The following is a 17433-nucleotide window of genomic DNA, read 5'->3' on the forward strand; positions in this document are numbered from 1 at the left end:
ACAATAAACAACATTGTGCCAGACTACATAACACAAAATGGGTTGCCAGACCTAAGTTTGTAAATAAATTTTTCTAGATATATCTTTAATCATACAATTTTTCTAGATATATGTATCTTTAATCATACTTTTTGTGAACAATTTTGTCCAAAATGTACATAGAGCGGAAACTAGAAAAAAACTCAATAATACATTCTCACCACTTAGGTTTTTGACAACTGAGTTAGGTCTTTGACAGGAGAGTTTCCGCTCTATGTATATTTTCTCTATGATAAAAATATCAAAGTAGTGTGTAGTAAAACTAGTAAGTACACAGTGCGACCAAAAATTATGTTTTTAAACAGTAGAAATTTCCACTTATAAACAATGTTGATAACACGCTGTTAATAATATTGTTTATAAGTATGACAACATTAACTGTGAAGCAGCTTCAAATCATTGTGGAAATAGAACATTCGACTTTATACTTTAGATCAAGGGTGCCCAAGCCATGTGCGCTTAGTGCTCATTCGTTTTCTTAAAAGCTCTTAGCTATAGGCTCCCAGCAATTTAGCAAGTAATCAATGCATCCCTTATAGGCAGTAATTGTCACTAATGTATTATCACTTGCCAACGTATTTCCGGCGGAATATAATATTTATCAATTCAAGTCAAACGTCAACAAACACTACTCCCTCTTTCCTCCTTCTCACAACTATATTTCCTAACATCAACACAATGCACTGCATATATAGGGGTATCCCCTGAGTGTTGGTTATACAAAAAAAAAAAAAAAATCCAATATATATATTTTGGGTCATTTGACGCAATTGGTTACTTTATACATCCCAGGTAATCTAGTGTTAAGACAAGTGTCTCTAAGTAATCTAGAGTGTAGTCACTTTAAATGTTTTCTGAGTAATTCATACAAACTGGTTTTATACAAATTGTGTTGATATAATTCTCATTCAGTTTATTTTAATTTTTGCTTAATACCTTGGGGGCGGATTTTCATGCATTTATTTTTAGAAATTATGTGCATAAAATATGCTTAAAAAATTGAAATACGACTTAAAAATTCTAAAAACACTTAAAAGAATTAACAATAGATAGCTCAATGCCCAAAAATTACACAACAGAGTTTAAAGCTATTAGTCTTAAAATTTACAACAATAAATTACTTGCAGCCCATCATAAGTAGACCTTTACATAGCCCTCTAACAGCAGCGAGTATGCAAGGCCTTGGCTCGAAATGACACGCCGTGTAAAATTTAAATGAAGTGATTCGCGAGTGCCCATGCCTGCTTTAAAACCAAACTGAGGCGCTCCCATTACCTTCCTGTAAGTGGTTGTTGCCTAAGTGTTTCATAGTTTGATCGGCTATTATCAGTAATAACTTGTCTAATATATTCATTCCAAATAACCTTATTTCCTTGAATATCGAAAACAGCTTCGTTGTTGTTGTTATATAGTATTTTTGTGGTTGGATTGCGGTATATGCCGGCAGCTTCTTTCAGTTTTTTTATGGAGATTAACGTCGTTATGTAGGTCTTGTAATCGTTCGATCTCCTGACATTGTGTATTTAGGTGTCGTTCTTTGCGATGCGTATTGCCGTTTAAATCTCCCCATTTAATTCATAATATATTTCATAATTGGAATTGTTATGCTTTCGACGTGCCTCCATTAGTCCTAGTATTTCATTTGACATCCATTATTTTCTTTGTTTCCCAGGATATTGTCTGCTATCGATTTCAAAGATGTTTTAACATAGTTCCATATATTTTCGACATCTTCCCTATTAACGTTATCTAGCTCTCGATTTATACGTTCCTTTACATTTATTCGAATAGCAGGCTCCTCAAATTTTCTAATATTTAGTTTCATACGTACTTTGCTCTTTGTATTCTTTAAAAGTTTTGTACATAAGTTCGCCATTAAAAGATTATGGTCAGACGGTACATCCGCTTCTGGGTAGGTTGAAGTTTTTGTTAATTTGATTTCGGACAATGTTACCTCTTGTATCCTGGGGGTATTTCCAGGTATACATTCTTCTTGCAGAAAGGGAGAAAAGTGTGACATGTCTCAAAAGATTAAAATCTGTGTTAATGTGATCAAGAAAATATATGTTTAAAAAAAATTCCCAAATTGTTTACCCGGATTTGGCCCAATATACACCTTGGCACTCGAGTTCCAAATAACAACCCGTTAGTTAATTTTTGTATGAATCCAGGAACCAATGTTAAAAAAATGATCAAAATTGGCTTAATTTCAAATGAAATGTATTTTCCCGATTTTATACTCTTTTTATCCCCATTGCGGTGGTAAAATTTTATTCAAATAAATTTCTGTATCGTAGTGGGAGCTCATAATAAAATATTCGTATGTCTATGTCAAATTATAGAAAAAAATATTTTATGAAAAAGTACCAAAAATAAATACAGTTTTTACCCCTTAAGTGTTCGAATTTCCTAAAAGTAACAAACTGATATTTTTTATTTTTTAATAAGTAAAGAAATTTGTTTCTATGTTTATGGTTTAAAAGATACATAGGGTTGAATTTCGAAAAAGTACGAAACACCTGTCAGCTTATTTTGTAAATGGAGTAATGCTGGGTATACACGATACTATTTTTCGTACTAATCGTAGTATGAGTTGAAGTACGATTTTCTGATAGACGTTACTACAAATCGTACTATTTCCTTTGAAAAAAATGACAAGTAATAAAAATATCACAAAAATCAAAAATTTTTGATTTTCATACTTCGTTAGTACGACAACATGATACACGTTACTAATTTCATACTTATACGATTTATCGTACTACTTATCGTAACGTGTATACCTAGCATAACATGCAATTTTAAGTTTTTTTGTATCTTTATTAGTTTTGAAGATATAATGTTACCGAATTTACCCTTTGTTACCCCCTAAACGTTCGAATTTCCAAAATTCCCTTCTTATCGAATCGTTTTGGGGAGGGAGGAACCCGCAGTTAAAATTTTATGATTCTAGCTTCAGTCGTTTGGGCTGTGCGATGATGAATCAGTCAGTCATTGAGTCAGTTACGTTAAGGTAGGGTCACACATGACAAATATTTGATGAAAAAGACATAACCACTAAATAAAATACATTTGAATTCTTTTATTTATTTCAAAAACTTTTTTAGTTAGGATGATTTAAAACAATAAATTATGTTTTATTTTATTTAATGCTGTGCTAATAAAAAGTGGTTACGCTTTTTTGAGCAAATATTTGCCGTGTGTGACCCTACCTTTACTCTTTTATATAACTGTTATTTTGAGTGATTTATTTTTATCACAAAATATAAATCACAATTTGAGTTTTTTGTTATATGGACGAGTTATTTTCTCTGAAAAAAAAAACACAGAGTGACTATTTAAACTGTTGTTGTGTAAATTTGAATAAATAAAGAGTTGTTACAATTGTTAAACTACTTGGCGGTGTTATTTGCAATTTAAAAGAATCCATCCAAAAATTATTGGGAGCAACTCAAGCTGGAATTTAAAAAAAAAAACGTTTGCAGCAGGATTCATCCAAAAGCATGGACTTTAGGTTTAGGTACCTTACGAATTGAAGCCGAGAGACCTTGAAAGACGATTTTGCATGTCCGAAATGCTGCTTGAGTACTTGGTGTGGTAATGTAGTAAAAGAACACATTAGCATAAACTAAAAACAAAATAAATTAGAAATATAAATGTTTTTCAATAAATAGTTCTTCTGTTTTTTTACTAGGCCAACAGCACCACATCATGAATACCGCTATTATTATACCCTTCGCCATGAGTGGGAAGGGTTATATACTAAGTTTGTCATTCCGTTCGATATCGTTATAGTAGCAAAGTCGATATAGCCATGACCGTCTGTACGTTGAAATCAACTTTGCTAAATAACTTACATACATCAATATGTCGGGAATTCCTCCGGCTCGGTTGCTATTTAAAATCGACAAAATCGGCCCATAAATGGCTGAGATATTAGGAAAAAAAACAGGGAAAACCTCGATTTTTGGTCTATTTTTGATCTAAAACCGGCTTTTTTGAGTCCAGTCAACTGTAATAAAAAAACTCCTAAAGTATGCAGTACATTTTAGATATTTTATAGATATTTTATTTGCATATAAATAAGAACAGGCAGGGTTGGAGAAACTTGACGAACTCACATTAGCAAATGCTACCGGGTGATAAATTTAAATTCTGTTTACCTAAAAATATTTGAAAAAAATTATTTTTAAGTATAATTAGGTGAAGGGTATCTAAGATTCGTCACAGCCGAATATAGCTCTCTTACTTGTTTTTAATTACTTTTATTCAACAAAAAAATAAAAATAATCAGTATGGAATTCTATACATTCTGTCTTGTCAAACTACATATAAAAAATATTCCGAACAAAAAATGTTTGGTGAATCCACCTTAACATTTACTATGTTGTTGTGAGAGTTATCTTTTTGACAATTGCGTATCGTCTCTATCTCAATTCTGAAATTTGAAATCCTATTTACAAAACTGTTATACAAAAATTTAAATGTGTAACTATGGAAACCATAATAAACAATATTGTTGAAATAAATAAAAATTTGTAATATATTTTCAATCTTTTTTCACCATGGTTCGCAGTAAGATGAATTTTAATATGTTTAAATAATAAATTATAAACACACATTAATTTATTTAACATTTCTTATAGTTACTGAAGAATTAGTCCGCAAAAAGTCTGAACACAATGAATTGCTAATAAGTACATTGGAGGAACTTTCACTGCATCAGGAAGACATTGAACGTATAGAGCATTTGCACAATTGGTGTCGTGAACTAAAGATTTTACTATTGCAATCGAATTTAATTTCTAAAATTGAAAATTTATACAAACTTAAACGACTGGAATATTTGAATTTGGCATTAAATAATATTGAACGAGTGGAGAATTTGGAAAAATTGGAGTCATTAAATAAGTTGGATTTAACATTAAACTTTATAGGCGAACTAACATCAATTGAAAGTCTGAAGAATAATTATAATTTGAGATCACTGATATTGACTGGAAATCCTTGTTGTGATTATACAAATTATAGGGAATTTGTGATTGCAACTCTCCCACAGTTGGAGAGTTTAGACTGCCAAGAGATAACATTGACTCAGAAGTTGCAGGTTAAACCACTTTTGAAGACATATCGTGCTGTTATTATACAAAAACAAGCCAATTATGCCATGCATCGTGACGAGCAAAAAATACGCTTTCTCCAACAAAAAGAAGAACTCGAGGCTAAAATGGCCAATATTGAAGATGAGGATGAGCGCATAAAAACATTTTGGGACTCAAAGAGTGAAAACTGCCCTGAAATACGACATGAAATCGCTAAATATCATCGTAAAGGACGTGAAACAAATGACGATGTTTCGGAGTTAAAAAAACATCGCATAGAGCCACAGCTATTTGCTCCCTGTGGACGTCCATATAATATTAATAAACCCCAATTGCAATTTACACTAAATGACGAAGATAATGAATACATATTAAAACTGGAGGTTTACAAGTACGTATGCAAATATTGACATAAGAGAATAAATTATTTATTGGACTTTTTGGTGGGCAGGAATCATTTGATAATCTAAAAAAAGTTTCATATTTTTTTAAGTTTACTTGTCTGGGTATTGGAAGGTTTCCAAATATTCAATAAAAGGTTTCTTGTGTCGGATAGCAAAAGAAGCTAAAAAATATGAAAAATAAATACATATTTGCCCAATTCACAATCAGTATCGTAGCTTTGTATGTTGTATGTCGTTATATTTTTATACCCTTCACCTTCGTGAGAAGGGTATATATAAGTTTGTCATTCTGTTTGTAATTTCCACAATATAATTTTCCGACCCTATAAAGTATATATATTCTGGATCCTTACACACAAAAAATTCTATAGGTTATATTGCCTAAAAATATAGTATAAATTTAACTAAGAGCAAGGGTAGAATGGCATTTACAAAGTTATTTAGTAAATATGCCTAAAATTTTTGTTGATTTCCTTGTTCGAAAAATCAACAAAAATTTTTGTTAAACTTTCTTATAAACTTTTCAAAATTACAAATGATAGCAAAGCTAATTTATACTTTTATTTTTGGTAAATTATCTATGTAATAAAATATCTGTCTAGTTAAATTAACTATTTTTTCTATGCCATTACTACAAATGAAAATGAAATTGATTTTTTATTTAATTTATCTTTATTTATTGATAAAATGAAAACTTAATGGATTAAAACATTACAAATAAAATTGATTTTGGAAACAATTAATATCTAACCATATGAATGTAAATGTTACTATGTGGAATGTCTGTCCATCTCTATCTTTTGATCTGTTCCAGTACTAGTCAGATTTAAAGGTTTTGTTTTATTAATAATAAACTTAAGAACCAATTGTTACAGTCTCACTATTTTTGATTGAAACCTGCAATCTGAGATAGAGATGGACATTCCACATACTAACATTCAAATTCTTATTATTCCTTGGGCCATTATTACAACTTGCCTTTATAGTTAAAGGTATTGTGGAATTTTGATTTCTTTTGGGGACTTGTTTCACCAAAAGTTTCGTAGGATCTTGCGTTTGTAAATTTATTTGTGTTTTTGAACGCCTTTAATTGTTGTTGGGCCACTGCTGAAGTTGAAGGTCTATCAACAACGTGAATAACACTTTTACTTCATTCTATACGTGTAGCGTGTCTCCACTCGTTTGATTATATTGCTAAAAATATAATTTATTTAAATTTTCATATTTTTAAAGTTAATTTAATATATACATACCCTTTTGCACCAAAAATATTTTCAATTGACAATAATTCCAATAGTTATATTAACATAGTTTTTAGGTAAAGTGTATTGTTTGAATTACCTATAGGCATAGATAATAAAACTTAGTTTTTCATTTTCATATAAAAAGAAATTAACTATGCAAGCTTAGTTAATATAGCCTCGATTATTTTTTTGTGTGTATAGATAGCGGAGTCGATTATGCCATGTCCGTCTGTCTGTCCATCTGTTGAAATCAACTTTCCGAAGCCCCCAAATAACTTACATAAACGATTCATACATCAATATCTCCGAAGTTCTTACGGCTGAGATATAAAGAAAAAAACAGGACAACCTCGAATGTTGACCTATATCTGGATTACTAATTCATTAATATAGACAATATGGATATCTAATGATAGATATTTTAAAGACCTTTTCTATATTCGGCACAGCCGAATCCATTATTTCACCTAGCCCCCATACAAATGTCCTCCCGAAATTGGACTTTATCGGTCATAAATGTTTAATTTATACATGTATCTCCACAAATTCCGCTCCAAATAAGTTTTATATATACAAAATTCATGTCACCAAATTTTGTTACGATCGGTCCATAATTAGTCATAGCTCCCATATAGACCCGCTTCCGAAAATCTCTTTAACGTGCATAAATCGCTTAAAAATGTTGGTATACACACAAAATTCAACATACTTAACTTTAATATAGACATAAATCACAGGATCTAATTTCATGGTGATCGGTCCATAATTGGTCATAGCTCCCATATAAGGCCCACTTCCGAAAATCACTCAAAAATATAAATTATTAAAATTTTTATGTGCTGTTTTTCTATAGCGAACGAGTACTTTGAGTGGAAATTTAACATGTGTTTTCTTATTGTAAGAAAAATAAAATACATATGTACATGTAAAACGTCTACTCAAAGCACTCGTTCGCTATAGAAAAACAGCACATAAAAGAGAAATGTTTTTGCTCTTTTACTTAGTGTAGGATATTATTACTTCTTTTCCATACAACTGATTGTCACTCAAATGTACATATGTATATAAAAGAGTAACTTTACTGACTGATTCATTATCGCACAGCCCAAACGCCTGAAATATTAACTGTAGGTTCCTCCCTCCTCGAAAGGATCCAATAACTTTTGTGGGAAATTAAATTTTTTGCAAATTAGATACTTAACGTTCACATTGATCAATTTATGCGATCGTAAATTCTATATGAATTAATGTAAAAAACAGAGATCGAAAATAACTCGTCTATATACCAAAAACCCAAATTGTGATTTATATTTTTGTGATAAAAATTAAATCACTTATAAAATGATTTTTATTTAAATGGCTTGGTATGACCTTTATTCGTTTTTGTTGCTTTTTAATGGTTTGGTGTGAGATAAACAATTCATTTGTTCTTGTTCTTAATAACTGTTACTTTCTCTTTTATTTACATACAATAACATATTATTAGTAATTTTCAACAAATTATGGAAAGTAATGAAGTCCGAATAACAGAAATGAGAATTTTTTTTAAATTGTTATTAATCTTTTTATAAATTTTATATATTTAAGTGTTGATTTGCATCAAATGCATTTTTGCAATTTATTTTTCATATTCGCAAATAAAAGTCACAAGCTGACCTTTACGAAAAAAATTAATTATAAATCACTCATCCAGATTTTTTGTGTTTGTTTCTTTTCTGTTTCTCTCAACCCCAAACCTAAAATGTTCTCGAATAAATCACTCTCTCAGTGATATATCACAAAAAATTATTTTTAAATGGTTGCGAATGAGAATTTACCATTGAAATGAAAGTGAACCCGTTATTTTCGGTCTCTGGTAAAAAACAATAATACTTAAATTAACTTAGTTGACTTATAACACTATACAACTATACAAAATCAATTTTTTTTCCAAAAGTACAGCGTCCGACCAATAAATTATGATAGACGTTGGGTTCAAATGGTAAAAAAGTGGCGATTAATTGAAAATTAGAAATAAAGTTTTTATAATAAATTTTGGTATAGGGTAAAAGTAGATAAAATTCTACATCACTGGCTGTAAAAATAAATCAACTAAGTTGTTTACTTTCTTTTCAGTAAGCGGTCAAAGATAGCAATTATTGCTGTTTTTTAAAAAAAAGTTGGAAATTTTTACAATTCAACATCAGGTATTAAAGTATATAGTAAATTTTTTTTTTTATAAAAATTATGTGTATATATTTTTAATAATTTTTTTAAAAAAGTTCCAAAATTGGGATAATTTCCGCATTTAATGGGCCACACGTATTAAGTTAGTAATAGTTGAAATTAGTTTTATAGATTTTAGAATAGAATAGGATATCAGCTATTATTTAAGAAAAAAAATCCAGACAATGCCCGGCCATTTTTTTTATTTTAATTTTTGTGTAAAAACACTGGTTGTCATTAACAAGCCCAGTAAATGATAACAACAATGCAGATAGTGATGATGATAATGATGAAGAAGATTATAATAATGATGATGCAGATGAAGATAATAATTATAATGAATCTTATGATAATTGGGATATTTGTGGTGAATTTGAGAATGCAGAATAATACAAATATTTTAATATATTTTTTATTAAGAAGGTAAAGCGAAACCAAAGAAAGATTCCCCCAAAACTTTTAAATTTTTTTATTTTTTAAGATTAAATTTTGCATTTACTGAATTTAGTGATAGAAAAACTGGATACAAATTTATACTAATAGGAATACAATTACATAATAACTTATTCTTTAAATTTATTTTGTTTTCGAACAGCGAAAATTATATTTTTCCGAAAAACAAAAAACGCCTAATAGGTTAAAAAATTTTTGTTTCCTTTTTTTTAAAGCTGTGTATTTATGAATTTATGATTATTCATTACAAAAATTTATAATATTCTATTTTGTGACTTTTTTGAAAAAAATTTTAAATTTATAAAATTTTGTGAAAACAAAAATTAAAATTTAAATTAAATTGATACTAATATAAATACATATAATAAATTTATTATTTGAATTTTTTAATAGCACATTAAATATGCTTTAATTTCCAATTTTATTCATTAATTTATCGCTTTCCATTCCAAAGTTATAGCATAAATTGTAAGCTATGGTAATTTTTTCCAAAAAACAATAATGCACTTAACGGGTTAAAAATTTTTTTTTTTAAACTTGTTTTTCTAAAGTGCTGTGTTTTTATGGATTTATGATTATTCATTACTAAAAAATTGTAATATTCTGTTTTAAGACTTTTTTGAAAAAATTGTATTTTTATAAAATTTTGTGTAAAATAAAAATTGGATTTTAAATTAAATTTATTATGAAAACATTATGTATGCTTTAATTTCCAATTTTATTCATTAATTTATCGCTTTCGATTCCAAAGTTACAGCATATATTGTGAACTAAGGTCTTTTTTCAAAAAACAATAATGCGCTTAAAGGGTTAAAAAAAATTGTTTAACCTTTTTTTTCTAAAATGTTGTGTTTTTATGTGCTGATAATAACTCATCAATAAAAAATATAATATTTTAAAACTACGACTTCTATGAATTAATCGCTACTTAAGGTACCATCGAACCCACTTTGCGGTGTTTTGAATGTTTACATCTGAATTTCATTTGAGGGGGGGTTAAATTTTCAGTTTTGGTGCATTCAGGGACTTATAGTAAAATTTCACGGATAATATTTTTGCGGAACATTTTAACCCCTTAAATCCCTGTTTTAATAGTGTTTTTTGCTCTTTTTTAAAAGAAGGACAAAAAAGACCCATGCCTTGAGGATTTAGAGGGTTAACATATTCTACAAAAATGTTCTTCGTATCATTTTACATAAATTTGCTGAACACAGTTTATAGCTAAAATGTAAGCATCATATGGTTTCTTATGACGATTAACAATAAGAATTTGCCAGAGTTGGGAAACTTTAACCCCCCCTCAAATGAAATTCAGATGTAAACTTTGAAAACGCCGATACACGTGTCATCTTTTTTTGTCTCCTCTATCAAAATTTATTGGTCGGACCTTGTAATTATTTTTTGTGTTGTACAGTGTAATTGTTGTCCCTTATTTTCTAAAGTAATTGATGTTTTCAGATTCCTCGATACTTCTCATATTAAAGTGGAAGTCGAAGTTAATTACATCAGAGTAACAGTCAAGGGTAAAATTTTTCAAATATCCCTTAATGGTGAAGTAAAACCATCCGAAGCTGCAGTACAACGTTCCCAAATAACTGGCCAATTAGTTATAAAAGTTGCTAAGTTACATCAGCATGAATTATTAAAGCCTAAATTAAAAGGTGAGTTTTGGTGTTATTTTTTGTAATGAACTGATTAGAAGATGCATACATAAATATGTACATATGTATTACAATATGTAGGCGTAGAACTAAACTAAATATTCGCCTAACTAAATATTGGAAAAATAGTTTGTTGACAACAGATGTACCTAAAGTCAACCAAACTTGCGCAAAATTCGTTGATTATAAAAATGCAAAATCGTAGTTCAAGTTTTCTCGACTTCAATTTGTATTCCTACCCAATTTCCCTGCTTTTGGATGAATCCTGCTGGTTTTCAAACCAGCTTGGGCGATCTTTGTCTTCTCTGCTTTATTTCAATTTAAAGTTCTCCGCTTCCATAAAAAAACCCTTTACAAATATGAGAAAACAAATGTTTAATAATAAAATATATCATGAATTCCGACAAATGACACAAAAAACCACAAATTTTTGATTTTGACTATATTTGGTAAACACTTTCTTACCATTTGGAATCCACGTTTTTCTTTTTTTTAACAATATGCGATTTAATGCAAAAATTATTTTGTCTTTCAAATGCGTCAATAAATTGATTGATTTAAAACAAATGAACATCGAGAGAAATTCGATATTAAAAATGGCCTAAGGGTATGTGTTTAACGAATATGGTCAAATCGGAAGAGACAAGTTCAATTTGTTTGTGATGTTTTATGGAATTCATTATATGTTGTGTGTATGAATCCGTCCATGTCATATTGTTTATCTCAAATTTCTAAAAATAAAAATATGTCGAGCCAGCATAAAAATCTGAGTTGTATAATATGCGGACGATGCACAGTGGTATGAGAAAAAAAAGAGGGAAATAAATCTGTAACTTCTAAACCCTTAGTCCCATTTGAATGAAGTTTCACATGCGCAAAGAGGAAGTGTAGTAGAGTTTAAGTTTTGAATTTGGACCTCACCAGGAGCTGGACCAGGGGTCCCCAAAGTAAGACACTTCGGGTATGTTCAATTTTAAAACTGATCCTATTTCTTCTTACACATATAGAATCTTCTTGCCGAGCACTACATAAAACCTCGTCGTAGCTATCAATTATATTTTACAGCTTAGGAGATATTCGCATTTGAAAATTAAATTTTCAACATTTTTACCCACCCTACTCCAGTTTTCGCACGTGAAATTTCATTCAAATCGGACTAAGGGTTTAGAATTTACAGATTTATTTCCCTCTTTTTTTCTCATACCACTGTGCGATGTACATACATATGTAAAAACGTCTAGTCAGGGTAATGAAAAAAATTTCCAAATAAATATGTTATTTCAAAAGTCAAACATATTAACGGTCGATGTACATATTTACACGTTTATGTTATCTATCTGATAATCACATAATGTTAGCCGAAATTGTATCTATCATTTATTTTTTAGACAAACCAATTGAGACTGTCATTGAAAGTTTCGTTAAGGGGTAAGTGTTTCATTCTAATATGATCATTACATTGAAAATCATTTATTTATTTATTAATATACTAGCTGAACGCCCCATTTCCATTTTTGTACTGTTATTGTGAATACTAGACTTCATTTTATATTTTTCTTAAGTTTCATCAAAATCGGCCCAAAAATATATAATATTTCGCTATCTTTCCATGAGAAATTCCAAATATTGAAAAAATTGACCTTTGACCTTCACGATTTAAGGGTTAAAGTTTTCCGATTTTAGTAAAACTTTCAGACTATATTTAAAATTACCTGGACTATATTATTCTGAATAGCTTTTACTTAAAAATCATTACAGTAAGGAAATTCTGGTCATTCCCCAAAATATGGCCAAAAAATTAGTTTTTCTCGAAAATCGCAAAATTTATATCGCAGGTACGGAAAAACTATAGGAGGTATTGACATACTTTTTTCACATTTTTATTCCCTATTATGTTGTCAATAAATCCCCATGTGATGATCAAAAAATTCTGAAATTTGTTTAACAAAATTTTTAAAAATTTGAAATTGGAGTTTTGAAACTGCCGTTAAAAAATTTTTATTTTTTTGGTCATAACTGCGAATAGGTTAACGGTATCCTACGAGGACAAAAACTTATACACAAGTAAATATGGATATATTTTAAGTAAAAATGAGCTTTTATTTTAATATTTCTCAAAATATGTTAATTTTGTTCATAAATTTCTTGTTCTAGTGGCCTGAGACACGTTAATGGCCTGGCGATTTTTTAATAACTTTAACATTTTTTCACCAATTTTTGTCTTTTATATCTTATTATAACGACAATTACGTACACATTTCGATTCTTTTAAATTAAATTGTAAAAGTCATTATTTAATGGCAAAATTTTTACAAAAACTGAAAAAATTGCATATTTTCCCCTTGTAAATGCACCTCAAAACTTCAGCGTCGTTGCGCCACCAGTTAACGTTATCCTATCATCCTAATATTTTACACAATGTGTTTCTACAATACATAGAACAATTCTAGAGGGGGGACGGTCAAAATTCGCAATTTTATTTTTTTGGAGCACTCTATTGTACATATATAGAATATATGTAGAAGATCTTGTCTTTGTGATTTAAGAGAAATTATTCTTAATTCATAATACGATTGTTTTATTTTATTTTTAAAATCAATGCGGGAATATTGTTGGGTGAAAAACATGAGGTTTAAGGCAAATTTATAGAGATTTTTTATTATCCGTGCAGTGGTTGAAATACATATCGCTCATTTGCCACTTTAACACTCCGTCGTTCAAAAATATTGCACTTTTTCTTAAAGTATGGCAAAATTTTAAAATTTCAATTTTGAAATGCCCATTACTAGGAAATTATAAGAGATAAATAGCACGCGCAAGCATGTCGAGATCTAGCCGAGCGCTTTCCAAAAATATAAAATTCTTTGAAATCGGATGGGAAACAAAAAAATAGCACGTGTTTAAAAATTTTACATGTCGAAGGTACCCTACTTTGAGGAATACTCCTTGGCTACGCCCAATTCAAATTTTATCCCGATTTATTTCCAGATTTATTTCCAAAAATTTTGATTCTGCCCCACTGTGATTTGCTGCAACAACGTCATAACTCAAAATCCGGGTGTTTTGAATTGAGTAATACAAAATATGCGCCGTTCTTTAGTCTTTCATATAGTTTTATCAGTTTTAAAAAAAGTCAATTATTTTTTGTACGATAGTGCTTTTTTTGTTGTAAACGTCAAAATGAAAATTCATGTTTCTCGTATATTTGACAAGTAAAAATTTGGGTTAAATACAGATTAGAAAGATATTAATATCTACTATTTAAATCAGGTTTTATTTCTGAAAGCGCATGATTTGTTGAAATTTTTTTTTACATTCAAAGCCGTTTTTCTCGAAACGACTTTTTTTGAATTATGACGTTGTTGCAGCAAATGAGCGATATGTATGTTATCAAAAAATTGTCCCATTTAAAACCACATTACGAGTACTAGGGTGGCCCTTAATAAACAAAAGTTGGATTTTGGTCAGTCTCACCTCCCAGTTTGGTGAGCATTGGTAAAAAAATCATCCTGAAAAAATTTTAGGTAAATTTAAGCCCTCTTAAGTTAAAAATTACTTTAGCAATTTAATTTGAAAGAATAGAAATGTGTATGTAAAATTGGTTAAAAAATGTTAAAGTTATTAAAAATTCCCCAAACCATTAACGTGTCTCAAGCCACTAGAATAAGAAATCTAGGAACAAAGTAAACATATTTTGAGAAATATTAAAATAAAAGCAAATTTTTACTTAAAATATATCAATATTTACTTGTATATCAGTTTTTTGTCTTCGTAGGATACCGTTAACCTATTCGCAGTGATGACCAAACAAATTAATTTTTTAACGACAGTTTCAAAACTCCATTTTTAAAAATTTTGTTAAGTCTGCTTTTACACAGGGCAAGTTTACTTGAAGCAAGTCTCGTCGATTCCCTTTTAAACTTGCTCGTCTGTTTACACACAGCAAGTCTGTGAGCAATTTTGTATGTCAAAACCTAATAGAAGCCATATTGAAAATGAGAAAACAAAAGAAATTTGAAGAGACTTGCCAGTACAAGCAAGTGTGTACCCCTCTTCTTTCTTCTTGCCTCTCTCTCCTATAAACTCAAGACTTGCGCAAGAAAAATTGCCCTGTGTAAAAGCAGACTAAACAAATTTCAGATTTTTTTTATCATCACATTGGTATTGAGAATGGGAATATATCGTCCCCTTAATAAAACAATAGTGTAGAATTTGTTTGCCATTTCGAAATAATTGAGTTTAAAATTTTTGTGTTAGTAGACATCTAGAACAAAAGTAATATTTGAATTGAACTTTTGACCCACTTTGTGGAAGTAGAATTTCACCAAATTTTTACCATATATAGAATCTGTTATGTAGAAAAAAATTTTGGAAATTCGAATTTTAAGGCGGTAAAAATGGGTAAAATCGGTTTCTCTACATCTCCGGAACTAATAATGCTAACACCAAAAATCCAACTTAATCGGAATTTATGCAAAAAATAAGTGGACAGGTGTGTGGTAGTTTTTTGATTTTTGTACTTTTAAGGGGATAATACGGCCGAAAACTGAGTTTTGGTAATTCTTTGTAGCCCATATCTCAGAAATTAAATTTAAATGGAATTGTAGTCCTTCTAAAAAAATTTCAAATGGATTTTGGCACTTTTTTAAATTTAAACGTAAAAGAGGTCAAGTTGGTGCCCCTTTTTGGTACATTTTTTTTAAAAATATTTTTTATGTACATTAATATGGTAAAAGAATTAAATGTAATTTTTTCTACAGAGGGACAAAAAATGTAAAAAACGGGTCAATTACGCATAGTACTGTATTTTTGTATAATGGTTCCTAAACAAATTTTCCTTGCAATTCGAAAGTGGATTTTTTTTATACGGTCGAAATCCGACATATTAATTTCAGTTTTCTGTTTCAACTGAGATATGTATATTTCTACCTTAGCCTGATTGTTTTACTAAAATCGGAAAACGTTAACACTCAAATCGTAAAGGTCAAAGGACAAATTTTTCAATATTTTGAATTTCTCATGGAAAGATTGTGAAATGTTATATATTTTTGGGCCGATTTTGATGAAACTTAAGAAAAATATAACATGAAGTCTAGTATTATGAATGGTGCTAATTTTAATGTTTTTTATAATTAAATAAACTGAATCATTCAAGTTATTTTTTATATTTAATAAATACAAAGTACACTAAAGGGTTAAAAACAATTTTATTCTTCAAAAATCCTATTAAGGCAAACATCACGTATAAACACAATATTTTGCCGTTTCCAAAATGGTAATTGGGCGCTTAGTTTTCGCCGCCCCTTAGCCTACTACATACTGATTAAATTAAAAACTTAAAGATAGTCAGTTTAAATTTTTATATTTGCTCTTAAAAAGTTGTAATAACCCAGCAGTTTGAAAAGTGCCAATTGGAAACCTTGCACTAGCTATATTACTACTTGTACAACTAACTAGTTCGATGTGGCTGCTAAAGTGGTAGTTAAATGGTTATCATTTGCACTACATTTCACCAGCATATTCAGTAATAAAGAATAGTCAGATATTTGTCTTTAGTTTTTGAAAATGAATTCAAGAAAAATAAAATCTTCTAGAATATACCACTTCGATGGCCACATGTAATGCTGAATGTGGCCGTTTGTGTTTTCATTCTCAGTGATGATGTAGAAAATGCAAAAATAGAGAGTAGACTCACATGTTATTCTTAATAACAATTAGAGAGCAGTACAAATAAGAGCTCAGTGGTTTAGTGGTTAGAGCATTTGACTAGAAAACGAGAGGTTATGTGTTCAACCCCGCTCTCAGAAAAATTTATTTTTTCTTTTTTTCTCAAATGCTGGAGTATTTTCACTATTGAATTTAATAGTGAAGTGTTATGTAGAGTGTGCCAATCGGCCACTTGCAATGACATCCCCGTGTTAAATTCACCAGTCAATAACGTTGCGAGTGGGTTGAAAATTCACTATTAGTAGTTCTTAGTGGCCAACGAATTCGACGTAGCGGAACTAGTGCAATGAACTGCAGGGAAGCTCTAAATATCTTCACATAGTAAAATTTTAGTGTTTTTTTCCTATTCAACTCATCTTTTCAAGGGTTTTTATTTTTCAGTCGTGGTTGACATATTCATGGAATTGCCCATATGTAGAGTTGTCAATACATACTTGCACCATAATAGTACTGCGATATACCTCGTATTTTAACTCTAATCAGTGTTTTAACTCTAATATCGCAGGTATATGCGAATAAGATTAAAACCACAGCTGCCCTCAAATCCAGCATAACCCATGCAATCGGTCAAATTCAGCTAGATTTATGCGGCAGAGTC

The 17433-nt window shown here is 29.8% G+C and overlaps 1 protein-coding gene across 1 annotated transcript; it reads left to right on the forward strand.

Annotated features, from left to right (window-relative positions):
• The first annotated feature begins 4512 nt into the window (after positions 1-4512).
• Positions 4513-12540, forward strand: tilB (touch insensitive larva B). The gene is made up of 4 exons (XM_065509503.1): positions 4513-4614; positions 4686-5532; positions 10906-11108; positions 12497-12540. Exons 1-4 carry the CDS (start codon positions 4605-4607, stop codon positions 12538-12540), a joined length of 1104 nt encoding a protein of 367 aa, XP_065365575.1. The 5' UTR covers positions 4513-4604.
• Positions 12541-17433: the final 4893 nt, after the last annotated feature.

This window comes from Calliphora vicina, chromosome 4, assembly GCF_958450345.1.
Source record: "Calliphora vicina chromosome 4, idCalVici1.1, whole genome shotgun sequence".
Classification (NCBI taxonomy): Eukaryota; Metazoa; Arthropoda; class Insecta; order Diptera; family Calliphoridae; genus Calliphora; species Calliphora vicina.

Excerpts from the sequence above, each read along its gene's own strand:
- tilB (XM_065509503.1), top strand. Across the intron at positions 5,533-10,905 it reads TTAAAACTGGAGGTTTACAA|ATTCCTCGATACTTCTCATA; the intron begins GTACGTATGCAA and ends TGATGTTTTCAG. Across the intron at positions 11,109-12,496 it reads ATTAAAGCCTAAATTAAAAG|ACAAACCAATTGAGACTGTC; the intron begins GTGAGTTTTGGT and ends TTTATTTTTTAG.